The following is a 13994-nucleotide window of genomic DNA, read 5'->3' on the forward strand; positions in this document are numbered from 1 at the left end:
TCAACCCTCAACGTGGCCCTCAATTAATCAATTAATTGGAATCATGAAGAAAACATGACAAAATCTGCCATGAAATCATGAAAACCAGAAATATGTGCATAATAATATTTGTTCACTGGTATATGTTGAGATAAATTGGTATATGAGCGTCTGCTGACGCTTTTAAAAGGGCCCTAAAAACCCACCTTTTTAACAAAGCCTTCTGCGTTTAGTTTCGTTAGTTGCTTAGTTGATTAAATTTGTTTTTATTTCTATTTTATTTTTCTTCCTGTAGCACTTTGAGGTTTTTTTTTGCAAAAATGTAAAGTGCGTTACAAATTAAATGTATTATTATTATAAATTGGAGACATAATTGACTGTAATCGTTTTTGTATTCTACAATTTGGCCCCCTGGCAGTGAGAATTAAATGAATGTGGCCCCTCGCTGTGACCAAAGTTGCCCCATCCCTGATTCTATAAATCTTTTTCAGGTTAATATATATGTATGGGGGGGGGGGGGGGGGTCGGTTTTGTGGTTTAATTTCTAACAAATGTTTCATGTCATGTCTTTGTAACCTGCTACTGGATGCTTTGAATTTCCCTCTGGATCAATAAAGTATCTATCTATCTATCTATCTATCTATCTATCTATCTATATTATTTCAGTCACCACAACTGTCTATTTATTATTATTATCATTCATTCATTGAACAGCAATTTCCCATTTGCCACTTTTTGCATATTTCTCTTTCATATCACCACAAATATATTTCTGTTGTTGTTGTTGTTTTTGTAAACGCTGCTGTTTAGGATTGCTGCTAACAAAGTTTTGTTGTATCCTTGTATACAATGATAATAAAGATTCTATCTATCTATCTATCTGTGTTTGTTATGAACAAGGGTTTGTTTTTATAATCATCTAGCTTTTCTTAAAAACTTACACTTAGAATTTGGACATGGCGGCGTGGACACCCAGCATGTATTTTGAGACAAAAACAACAACAACAATAACAAATGTCGAATTAAACTAATATTTGATTTACCAAGTCCCCAAAGCTTTTAGACTGTTAGAACCTAATCATAAAGGATGCCTCAAAATCCCTGTGGTAAATAAAACAGTAAGTAGGCTACCCATCATCTACTTTAAGCACGATGACTCAGACCCTTTCAGACGGGAATTAGTATGAGTAAGCTAATTGTAACCAAAAATAATGCAGCATTACCCAAGATGTTTAATATCTGACCATTATTGTGGGGGGGGACTCAAGACTTGGCTAAATATTTTGACTAGATTTATATTAGGTTTATAATCTTTCCTTCAATCACACATGGGAAAGTTTAGTGTGTTTTTGTCATTTGTGAATCATATTGTAGCCTATATAGAATAGAATTACTTTATTGATCCCAAACTGGGAAATTGTGGCGTTACAGCAGCAGGTTGTCCAAACACACAATATGAGCAAAAAACACAATATTAGCAAATTTAAACACAATATAATATTAAATACAAAGTAAATAAGCACTAAAAATATCAGAACTAAGAATGGGAATATATACAACCAGGATTTAACTCTGCATTACTAGTCTTAAATATGAAAGATTAAATGTAAATGTGCAAAAACAGAGTTGTAAATGGACAGTATTGACATAAGGAGATGTGTAATCAGTGATACTATAAGTTAAAGTGCAGGAGTGTAGACATGTTATCAGCAGAGCCTAAGTAAGTTGTAGATATTGGTCTTTGATATCAAGTATGTTTGATGTTTTTTTCATCTCTGGTGCCTTTACTGTATTTATTTATCACATCAGTATTTCTTAGATAATGCTCGGCCATTGCTGCTTGTCCATTCTCCAGAAACCTTTGTTTATTTCCTTTTGTCGTATGCATCCTCAAATTAAATCAAAAAGGGAAAGAGAAATTGTTGGATGACCTATAGTGACCTTTCCGTGACAGAGACAATAAAGTCCACTTCTCTAATATGTTGGGATGGGAAGTGGGAACACATTTCCTTTTGTCTTCACCACTTCCTGAAATGTGCACATTGATCTTCCCTTTGATGACCGACTAAATGATATAGCCTTTTTTTATTTAGAACAAAACCACTTTACACATGTGGTCAAAGAATTGAATTTGTAATTGTCTATCGTTGCAGAGTTGTTGTGTAACACTCAAACTGATCATTCTATAAATGGAATGATATACAGAATTAAATGCTGTATAGCACGAGTCAAATTACAACAAAAAAAGTCAAATTCTGCACTCGAGGTTTCACACCTGCCTTTGAATGGTGTGAAGAAACGTTACATTTTTTTTGTATTTTTTACACCAACATTAATCTGTGTTTATAATTTAGTTTCAATTCTACAATTAAGTCAGAAGACGCTTTTATCCAAAGCGACGCACATCAGAGCGTTACAGTAAGTACAACACGAGCAAGGATCTAGGAGGTTTTAAACTATACGTGTACTGAGATAAAGGCCCCTCAGGCATATCTCGTCCCCTTGAGGGGCCACAACTCCTCACCATGGGACAAATCTTCAAACCCCGATCAAATAAACCGGCTTGAAAAATGCAGCTCATAGACTGTGTACAATATAATAATGTCACAGTTAAAAGTTACCCAGAGAGGACATTTTATGCTTTAAGCTGAATATTCTACTGTTAGTGCTTCTTCACTTTGTCTTAATGAGGGCTTCAACTTATAATTGTTCAGTAAATGATGTTACCTGTTTGCTTGGATGGAGACTTTGTACATTTCTTCCATCACTATTTTAAATGAACAAAATAATCAGTGCTGCAGAGACATTTTGTGTTTGAATTCTTAGTTTACTGAATGTGTAATATTATTATTATTATTATTATTATTATTATTATTAATAATAATAATAATAATAATAATAACTTTATTTCTATAGCACCTTTTAAAAACACAGGTTTACAAAGTGCTTTGACAAACTAAACCAAACACAGAAGAACAGAAACAACAGCAAGAACATAACAAATGCAAAATACTCAAAATAATTAAATACAATTCAACAGAAAAGAATCCAAAGTGCACGATACCCAACAGACATATATAACCCGACCATTACAAGAACCATCATAAGAACCCAGGCAACACAAGAACCCAACAACACGAGCTGAGACCAAGAGGAACCAAAGATTTAAAAAGATGTAAGAAACTAAAAGAGATAAAAGTAAATAAAAAGATAACAGAACTAAGAAGGTAAGAGCAGGAAAAGAAATAGAAACAAGTGATTTAATGATAAAAAGGCCCAAAAAAACAAAAACATAAATAGACAAAGTAAGTAAGATAAGAAATTACCAAGTGAAAACATAAGAGGAGTTAAGATAAGAGCATAAATGAAAGGACAGTAAGAAGTAAAAGAAGATAAAAATAGGAGGAGGATAAGAAAAGACTTTAAGAAGACGACATCACATAAAAGCAAGTCTGTAAAAGTACGTTTTAAGAAGGGATTTAAAAGAATTGAGGGAATCTGCGAGTCTTATCTCCTCAGGGAGGTCGTAGTGTCTCCCTTATCCCATCAATTCTACAAAGGGTTAAACCATAAAGCATTCAGCCTGTCATAAGGATAAACATGAAGCCTATTTACTGCATATATAACAGGTTGACTAGTTCACCACAGCTTCTTTATTGGGCCTAGGACTGCATCATTGTCCAGAGTTGAGCTGAAATCTGCAACCTCGTGCCACCAAAGCCAGTGAAAGAATGCACTGTCTTAGTGAAGTCACATCTCTAAGAATCAAGTCAATGTCTTAAAAAAAGAAAACCCTCATTAAGGTTTCAGCTCATTCCTCCTCCCTTCATGTTGCAGCCCAGAGCACTGCAAGAACAATCAGGATCACATAATCTGCTACAATCATACTTATTGTTATGTTGTTGTTTATTTACAGTTACATGGGACTAATTACTTATTACTAAGTAATAATTAATTTACTAATTATCCCTGTACTCAAGTTCACTTCATTTGTCTGTCTACTCGCCGTTATATTGAATAGTTTCTGCTGATAATATGTCTACACTCATGACATGAACTTATGTCAATACTGGCCATTTACAACTCTGTTTTTGCACATTTACATTTAATCTTTCATATTTAAGACTAGTAATGCTTAGTTAAATCCTGGTTGTATATATTCTCATTCTTAGTTCTGATATTTTTAGTGCTTATTTACTTTGTATTTAATATTATATTGTGTTTAGATTTGCTAATATTGTGTTTTTTACTCATATTGTGTGTTTGGACAACCTGCTGCTGTAATGCCACAATTTCCCAGTTTGGGATCAATAAAGTAATTCTATTCTATTCTATTCTATTCTATTCTATTCTATACAGTGTAACGTCATTGTTAGTGCATTACTGCCGCCTACAGGTCAAGCTAAGTACAACACCAGAGATGGATTCCCAATATGACGGTCAGAGAAGTTAAACGACCCATTGTGCTGTCTGCTGAAATATTTACATAACTATGACATCTATCTATGAATCTATATGTCTTATATCATTAACAGTTCACTGTTTGTTCTGTCGTCTGTTTTTTTTTAATTTACAAATCCCTTTCTGTTGAACACCCTCCTCTTTATGACATAGATTTATTACAGGTAAAAGGAAAATGAGCCACTGATTGGCCCTCTGTTGTGACATGTGACCTCCAACGGTTGAGTTATTACCTGGAAGAGTCAACTTCCCCGTATAACTGGGAATTCACCCTGAAGGTTAAAGCGGGCTGTCGCTCTCAGACTCCGAACATCAATTACTAATTTCTGGATTTAAAAAAAAAAAGAAAAAATCACACGTCAGCAATGATGACAAAACTGCAGCACAGATGGCGACTGTTATTTCTGATTCTTCAAGGTAGGAGTTATGCTTGTATTCTTTTCCTTTCTCTATGAACCACTGCCACACCTTTATGCAGGTGCGGCCTCCCCGGGCCCACTGTTGTCTCAAGGGGGGGGGGGGGGGGGGGGGTAGGGGGCACTTTGAGCCAAATTTAACATGCATTTTGTTATTTAGTTGAATTTTCGAATAAAGTTGGTGTGACTAGGTTTGAGTCTTTGCCGCAATCAAGACACATAATGTAGGCTACTCCACTGCCAAGGGGGTTCTCAACTTCGGCAGCAAACAGCACCAGCGGGGGTCCTGTGGCCTGTTTGTAACGTCATTGATTCCACCCCTTTAGCACCCCCTTTGCTGGGCCCCCGCTGCTGGTCTGGAGTTTTAAAAACCTAGTCGTCTCGTCTGCTTTATTTCTGCTCACCTTGCAGTTTTTTTCGTAACATTAAAAGTGTAAAAAACGAAATAAAAACCTGTAATATTTACAGTCTATGATGAAAACTTTATTGGTAAGCTGTTTCATCACAGGCTTAGAGGCTTTTGTTTGTGGCTGCAGGTGTTGTAGACCGCTGTGTCTGCTTGGTTATCGTGTGTGGGTTTTATTATATAAATAGTTATTTAGTTTAATATAGCAATAGTCAATTTGGCTGGATGGGCGTCCAACTTCACTGAATGTCAAACTGTTGTTGCCTTCTTTGGTTTCCCGTCCGGCTAATTAAGTCTGCTTTACTTCTTTAATAGATAATAATTGGTCAAATATGCGCACAGACATATCATGACTCTGATTTCTCCTCCTGCTTATTCTGCTCTGGTCCCCGGCATCAGTAACGTTGCCTCTCGCACACACACCTGCCGAACACATTACACACATGCGCACTGAGCCATTCACAGACAGACATATCCTGCTCGTATAACACCTGTGTTAATCATTAATCCAGCTTCTTGCCAACTAACCGGAAGACTGATTGTGTTAAAATTTGAAAGAGAAATGCAGGAAAAGTAAATCGTTTAAACACATATATGCTAGACTTGTAAAAGTATATTGTGTAGTTTGATTACACATTTTTGTTTGGGTGGGAAAAAAAACATTAGATGAATAACCTTTAAGAAAAAGAGTGGTTATATGTCTGACATGCGTTTCCCTTTATTTCAGCTCTTTCCTGCTGCAGTGGTATGCAGGTTTCCATTAAAGAGAAAGGATATGAGGTCGCAAGAGATGGAGAGATAACTTTGACATGTTCATTCAGCCCCGCCAGACCAGTAACCAATGCATTAGTCCTGACGTGGGAAGCTTCCCCGGATGAACCCGGGAAACCAATGGTGAGAGGTTAATGCAGCTCAAACTGAGTCATGGTTGACATCTTTTTAAGAATGCATGTGGGGGGGGGGGGGGGGGGGGGGGGGGGGGGGTCAGGTGGGCCATTACTGATATATCATTCATATGTTTTTGTTGCTTTGCAGCTTTTTTAAATTAATCTAAAAAAAAAGTTTAAACTTAAAGTAAGTCCGGGGCTTTGTGAAAGATTTGGATGTTTACCAAAAATAAATTAAACCCTTTTTTTTATGATCTGCAGTTGACTGCTGCATTATGGGAAGTGTTTTTTGTATTTTTCTGATGGTGTCATTTCTTATGTCTGTTGAAAGTCCATTAATATGGGGATACTAATTATTTGAGATATGTTGAATTCTTCTCAGAAAATGTAACACAACTAAGTTGCTTTTACCTCAACAAATAGTTAACCGTACCTTTAGGTAGAAAACCACCAAAAGAAAACTGAAAACAGTTCGTTTCCATATCTGGTATTTTAGAATGTACTTTCATTTTTAAGAGTTTTTCCTAAATTAAAATGGAAAATAATTCACTGCAACTAATACAAATAAAAGTTTAAGGAGACGTTCCCGCGCTCTCTGAATGTAATGCTTAAAAAGCTTCAGATTAAAAGTTCCTCCCTGCTGCAGGTATAGAGCTCTGTGACCTTTGTTCAGTCTGGTTTACAGCCTCTCGCCTTAACCGCTGCATATCAGAAGGAAATGAAACTAAAAGGAGTTTTACAATCTAAAATAAGGTTGTAGGTCTGTAACTATAGGGGACAGATTATTAATATGAAAGTCATTTAGAGTTAGTCTTTTTTTATTCTAACAATGTGTTTTAGGACGATTCTTAAAGATCATCGAAGAATAGACGTTCTCCATATTTGGGAGCTAACTAACGTTTCTCACACAGGAAGTTAAACAGTAAACTTACAAGCAGGTCTAGCTAGCTTGCAGTATGCGCTGACTTGTAAGATAATTGGTGTCATGAATGGTTGGAAAACAAGGAGAGGTGGACCCAAGTGCAGAATTAACTAAAATAATTTAATAATCAAAAAAGGCCAAAGGCAAACAAAAAAAAAGAAAACTTACTTCCCAAAGTTCAACAAAAAACACACAGGGATCAAAAACAGGGCGCCACACAGGCGCACGAGCAAAACCTGACATACGCCAACAAACGACATACAACAATGAACTGACACAGAAAGGAAGAAACACAGAGACTAAATAGACATGGGGTAATCAAACACAGGTGAGACTAATGACACAGGTGAAGACAATGAGGGCAATCAACACTGGAGGGAAACACACAGAGGAAGGAATGAACACAAGACAAGAAACACTGAGGACAACTACAAAATAAATACATGAAACACTGAAGACAATGTAGAATGAAAAATGAAGAAACACTAGAACATAGAGGGAAACACCAGGGAAGAATGAGACCTAAAAGATCAAAACCATCTAAACTGTGAAAAACTAAACTAAACAGAACAAATCATGACAATTGGCTTAAAAATGACAAAAGCTTAGGTTTATTTGCTGTGTATGTGCTATGTTTTGTTATGAATTATTTGCGGCATTAGCATTACTGTTGTAGCTAATTGGAGCTAACTGGCTAAATTTGGGGGGCGGTTGTAAACTTTGCTGCACTGGTGGAGGTGATGTGCTAAAAGATGAGAGTACACAAACACCACCACTTTCATGATGTAAGATTTAATCAAATATACATTAATTGTAGTTATTAGGTAAACTAATTTAGCATTGTTAAAAGTTAACTTTGAATGGCATCTCCATTTTTTTTACAAACATCTTCTTTATTTATCTTTCAAAATGTTGTGATCATTAAATACTATCCTTATTCAAGTATTAACACCCAGTTTTCAAACTGTTTGTAGTGGTAACTTAACTCAAACTAAAATCCTCTTGCCACTTCTTGCAGGATTAGAAGTTTCTGACTCGTAGGCTACTTTCCAAAAGACATATTTTAAAGTAATCCAAAGATGAAAGGAGGCAGATTTAAAGTGACAAAAAAAAGACGATTTATTCCTCAAAAAAAATAATTGCAGGTTACAAAATAAGCTCTTATAAATATCACGCGTTTACTAAAAGAAAACCTTTTGGATTTGACCAAAAACTAAAACCGTGACGGTCAGAAAACTGTTGCTCCTCGTCCTGCTCGTCTGAGTATTTATTCACTTGTACCCACATGGCTATTTACGCCAATTAGCTGTGCTTAACGACAGCAGGAACACTTTGCAGCAGCACTTATAACCACACAGACCTATAAACACACAATGTTTCAATACGTGATATATATAAAAAATGTAATTAATTCTAAAATTCAAAAGCAAAAAACTCTAATTATAAACATATGAATACAAAATTATACTAATGGGCAAATTATATTTTTATATTAAGCTGTTGTCCTCTATGGCTCTAACACTGTTATTAAAGTTAGAAATGTCATGGAGATATGTGTTATGGTATTAATAATCATTATGATAGACATACATTTATTATGTTGAGCACATGTCTTGTCTTTATTCTTCAGAAAGCGGTGGCGACCTACTTCATAAACAATCCAATTGACATATCGCCTGCCTATGAAGGCCGGGCCTTCGTGGAGGTTGACGTTAACAGTAAAGTGAGCACACTACGCTTAACAAAGGTGACCATGAAGGACAACCGTGATTTCCAATGCAGCGTCAAGGTCCCCAATGATGATGAGGGAGTAACAGCTGCCACCACTTCCCTTTTGGTCCTGGGTGAGACATTACCACTGACACATTTTTAATTCTAGTTTTTCAGTCTATTGTGAATTCTATATACAGTAAATGTTAGTAAAATCCATTCTGTATGTCATTAAAATGTGATATTTATCTGCTTTGTTCCAGTGCGTCCCTCTCCACCAATCTGCAAGATTCAGGGAACAGCAGAGTACTTTCATGACATCAGCCTCACTTGCATGTCTGAGGAAGGATCCCCACTACCGTCCTATAAATGGATGAGCTACACTGTTCAAAACGTTTCCAGACCCTTTCCACTTAAGACAACAGAGGGTAAGCATCTCAACCACATGTGAAACTTGAAAGCACACATTTTTCCATTATCAGTGTTGATAAAGTATCCCAACATGTCTCATTATCTCAGATGCATTTACCCTATTTTTTTTGTGATTATGTTGCAGAGGATGGAGTTCTATCTCTATTCAATGTCTCACAAGAAACGTCTGGGTTCTACATGTGCTCGTCAACAAATCGAATTGGAACTGCCAAATGCGAACTCACTTTAGCTGTGATGCCTGGTGAGAGTTTTGAATTACTTACTTGCTCATCTATGTGTGATAATCCCACAGTGAATAATACGTTCTGCAGTTATGCAGCAGGCTCTTTTAAAAAACCCTTGATCAACTCAAAGGACACAAAATTGACAACTATAGCCAGACATAGATATAATACATTCTGTTTAGTTTGTGGACACCAAAAAAGCTTAGAGGGGAGTGAATATTGGACTTACCTTTATATGATGGCTAGAAACTCACTTCTGGTGTTACCCTATCTCTGCTTGATGTGTGAATAGGCAAACATCTGTTTGTGCAGCAACTGTCCACACTCTAAGAAATTGCTGTAAATTTACATTTCAACAGTATGATCCTGTTATGTTTAAATACAGGACATTACTGTATTATAACGGTTTACAACAATATTTTACTGTATTATTGCTTGGAGGAAACAAAACGGTAATTTACCGTAATTTTTGCAATGCATTTTGGGAAAAAGAAGTTGAGACCACATGACCCGGACAGTGGACAGGTTGTTTATTCAGTTATGATAGATAGATACTTTATTGATCCCGAGGGAAATTTAAATGAAACTATAATCGCATTTTTTTCACTTCTCTGTTTAAAATGTAACTACCAAAACTCTTTTATGCACTTTATATACATTGGAAATGGCCTTTGCTAAATGCCTTAATGTAAATATTTGTGGGAGATTTTTTTGCCCGTTTAACCTTCATGTTCTTAAAGTGTATTTTCTTTGTTTAAAATAACAGCTTTTTGCTGTATTTACAAAAACGGTAGAAAACTGTAAATTTCAGCAACAGCAATATACCATTAATTTTACAGTAACTTCCTGGCAACCCTACTGCCAGTTGTTTACCGTTTTTTAACAGGGGAATTTCTAAGAGTGATAGCTTAGTGATGTAACTAGGCTCATCAGCTAAATAACATATAATTTTTTTTATTTTCAAAAGAATCAAAGTAGTTTGAACAGAGCTGTACGGGTATGCTTTAAAGAGTTTGGTGTGTGGTATTTTTTTTATCTTGTTAGCTTTCAAAACCCAAAAAAGACAGCTAACTTATACTGCGATTCAATAGCTGGCTAACTACCTTACCACCTCAGTCATGATGCTAACAGCACAACTTTAAAAGCAAATCAACATTTCAGTTTTCTACAGTTTGTATTTAAAAATAAAAGGTTAGAACTACAACATTAATAAAAAATAAATAATAAATAAAGTCTTATTAACTGGGTAAAAGACTCTTTCTTTCACAAAGCTAGTGTGTGAATGTAGGAATCAGGCTAGCAAAACCCACACGAGCTTTTCATCATTACCATCATCATCATCAATAATATGGAGACCATCATCATTAAGTTAGTAGGTATTCATGAAAGAGCTGGGTCTTTAGCTTTCTCTTAAAGGTGCAGAGGGACTCTGCAGATCAAAACATGGATATGCTGCTTCCATCTATATCACTCCTACTACTTACCTGCAGCAGTCTGTAGAACGTTCTGTAACCATGACGATCTGCCACGTCACTCAGGTTCACAGGAACTTCTAAAGGCCCACATAAGACACACAGTATCAAACGTTCTAAATGGCTAAGGTAGCTGTTAAAAAATATTTTCCCTTTACAGGCAGCATGAACGTTGGATCCACTGCAGCTATAATTGGAGGAGTGATCGCAGGTCTTTTGGTCCTGGCGATTGTTGTTTTCTGTTGCTGCCGGAGAAAGGGCAAAAATGAAGAGCAGGAAGAAGGGTATGTATGATATGTCCTGTAGGTTTCTGTGGTGGAATTTCTGTAGTTCTCTGTTCTCTAATGTCAGTCAGAGCTGACAGAGTTCAGCTGTTATTAGAACACCAAGTACAGCTTAGAGAGTGTCAACTGTTCTTCCTGATATCTGCTGGATGTTTGGTAGACTTGTTGTCTGCTCCAGTGTTGTAGACGTCACAGTTTAGTCTAGGTGGGTCATGATAATGATAATGTCTTCTAGGATATATGCGATGCCTTTCGAAAAGTTCGGCAGATGTGATTGAGCAAGACACGAGTACAGAAGTGTGATGTTGAATCATGTCTCCTCATGAGTATTCTTCTTATGTATAAACTTTCATCAACGTAAGCCATCTGAGTCAACTGAGTTTTATTATATGGAGTCAAGTCTTAGTAATTTCCTCAACAGTTTCTGCTATAGTTTTCAAAATTGAATTTTGTGTTGTGATTTTTGTTGTCTATTGGTAGTAACAGCACATCTTTCAATCAGCCACCAATACTCACAAATGTCCTTCTTGTGTGTGTTTGTGTGTTTGTTGTTTTGCCATCGACCATTGTCTTAGTTCCCCTGGTGACGCAGCATATTATGACAAAGATGCTGCTGAAGCCGAGGAGTACTTGGATGACAAGTCCAACACCAAGCCAAAGCAGAAGTACAAGGATGAAGACAAAGATGTTGTTCCTCAAAGCAACTACAGCGTAGGGTTAGCTGTAGCTGAGGACGATCAGCACAGTAATCACAGTGGTCGAGGAAGAAGCGACGGCAAGGGCAGCGATTTTGACTCCAGACGTTACCAGGAAGATCAGCGCGATCAATATCATGGCAGTCGAGATCGCCTTGACGATCAGCGCGATCATTACAGAGGAAGTCGGGATCGCCTTGACGATCAACGTGATACTTACAGAGGAAGTCGGGATCGCCTTGACGATCAACGTGATACTTACAGAGGAAGTCGGGATCGCCTCGACGATCAACGTGATACTTACAGAGGAAGTCGGGATCGCCTCGACGATCAACGTGATACTTACAGAGGAAGTCGGGATCGCCTTGACGATCCACGTGATCACTACCGAGGCAGTCGTGACCGCCTTGATGATAACCGCCATGACCGCCATGGTGGCAGTCGTGATCACATCGATTACATTGATGATGATAGAAATGGGTACAGATAATTCTTGTTACTGAATGTTTTTTTTAAAGGCTTTATATGTGATTTTTCACACTTAAATAGAAATCAAGTATATCCTCTGAAAATAACTCTGTGAGTCATGACTGTCTACAATGGGTGTAACACTCGAGTCCCACTGTCTGTGATGTTTTCAGAGTTTTCAGAGTCCTATCTTCAGTTTGTTTACATCGCCAGGACGGCCGGCTGACTCCTCCCCTCGAGTATAAAAGTTGTTTAATTGAGGGACTAGAGAAAAGAAGAATAACATACTGTACTCACTGCTTAACTTTTCAGGTAAATTTACATGCAGTGTGAAGATACGAGCATAATAAAGATCGCTAGCATTAGCATGCTAACACAACAATGCAGCGCGAGTTGTTTTGGTTTCATGCTGGTGCTCAAGGGCGACACCTGCTGGATGAAAAAAATCGCATATAAAGCCTTTAATGCATTTAAAATAATTCCCCCCTTCTCTGTTCACTTTTTATAATCAAAAATTCTCTTAGTTTAAAAAAAACAAAACAAAATGAAGGATAAGAATAAATTGGGGGGGGGGGCTTTCTTTTAAGTATGCCAGTCAATCCAATAATGAAATACTCTTATGTAAAGTGCAGAGAATGTTATTTCTAATACATTTGTTGGTCTTTTTGATTTAGATTTAGCCTGAGCCAAACATGCAATCTGTTCACTTAACATCATCAGTAATTTAACCTTTGAGGTAAATTATCTTCTGCTGTAATTTTGGCATCGTTGTGAAACAATTTGGGAGGCAAAAACAGCATCTACTTTTGTCACTCCCTCATGTGATTTTTTTAAAACTTTTTCTTTACTTTAACTTTCTTTTTTATCTGTACTTTGTTTAGAAAAAGTAAATGCCTCGGCTCTACCAGAGCTGCATAGAATAACATCTATTTCAATACAGTCACGCGAGTGGAAAAAGTTTGTTTAGGTTATTTCACTTTTGTTTTTGTAAGTGCCTTTGAATCTTCCTTTACATTATGATTTTTGTAAAATCTTTGCAGCTTTTTTGTTCATGTTCTGTGACTAATGAATCATCTTGCATGTTAGATCTGATTTTTTTTTTTACAAAGCCAATCAAATCAAGTTTAATAAATAAAACTGGTGAAACATCACAGTTTGTGTGCAGTGATGAACCTGAGTATCTAATAACACCTTTTACAGACTTTCGCTTTACTTAAGTTTCTGCTTTTCATGCCACCTTTCTGTTTGTACATCAACATTACAGAGGGAAATATCATGCTTTGAGACAGACTCCACATTTTTTACAGAAAGGAATTCTGAATGTTTTTTTATTTATTCCGACAATTTTAGTTTTCTTATTGCGGTTATAACTTAGAGAAAGAAGCAAAATAAGAAATACATTTTTATTTCAGGGCCCCCTTCCCCACTGGGCCCTGGGTAGTCAGTCCCACTTGACCCCCCCCCCCCCCATACTAACGCATGATTTGTATTTGTTACAATATGTTTACAGTGTGGGAATAGTGGGGTACAGTAGCCTACTTAATACTTTACCCACCATAGCCCGTGTGCAGTAAAATTCCTGCAAACTCACAATCCACCCTGACCTGGTTTTATCATGGAGCTCCCCCCCCCCCCCCT

At 36.8% G+C, this 13994-nt stretch overlaps 1 protein-coding gene across 1 annotated transcript; it reads left to right on the forward strand.

Annotated features, from left to right (window-relative positions):
* Window positions 1-4687: 4687 nt before the first annotated feature.
* On the forward strand, window positions 4688-13505 carry LOC132986766 (cell surface A33 antigen-like). Its single transcript, XM_061053379.1, has 7 exons — window positions 4688-4857; window positions 5990-6156; window positions 8702-8915; window positions 9045-9209; window positions 9338-9454; window positions 11070-11193; window positions 11769-13505. The coding sequence occupies exons 1-7, from the start codon at window positions 4806-4808 to the stop codon at window positions 12376-12378; spliced, it is 1449 nt and encodes a 482-aa protein (XP_060909362.1). The 5' UTR covers window positions 4688-4805; the 3' UTR covers window positions 12379-13505.
* The last annotated feature ends 489 nt before the right edge of the window (window positions 13506-13994 follow it).

This window comes from Labrus mixtus, chromosome 13 (genome assembly GCF_963584025.1).
Source record: "Labrus mixtus chromosome 13, fLabMix1.1, whole genome shotgun sequence".
NCBI classification, from domain to species: domain Eukaryota; kingdom Metazoa; phylum Chordata; class Actinopteri; order Labriformes; family Labridae; genus Labrus; species Labrus mixtus.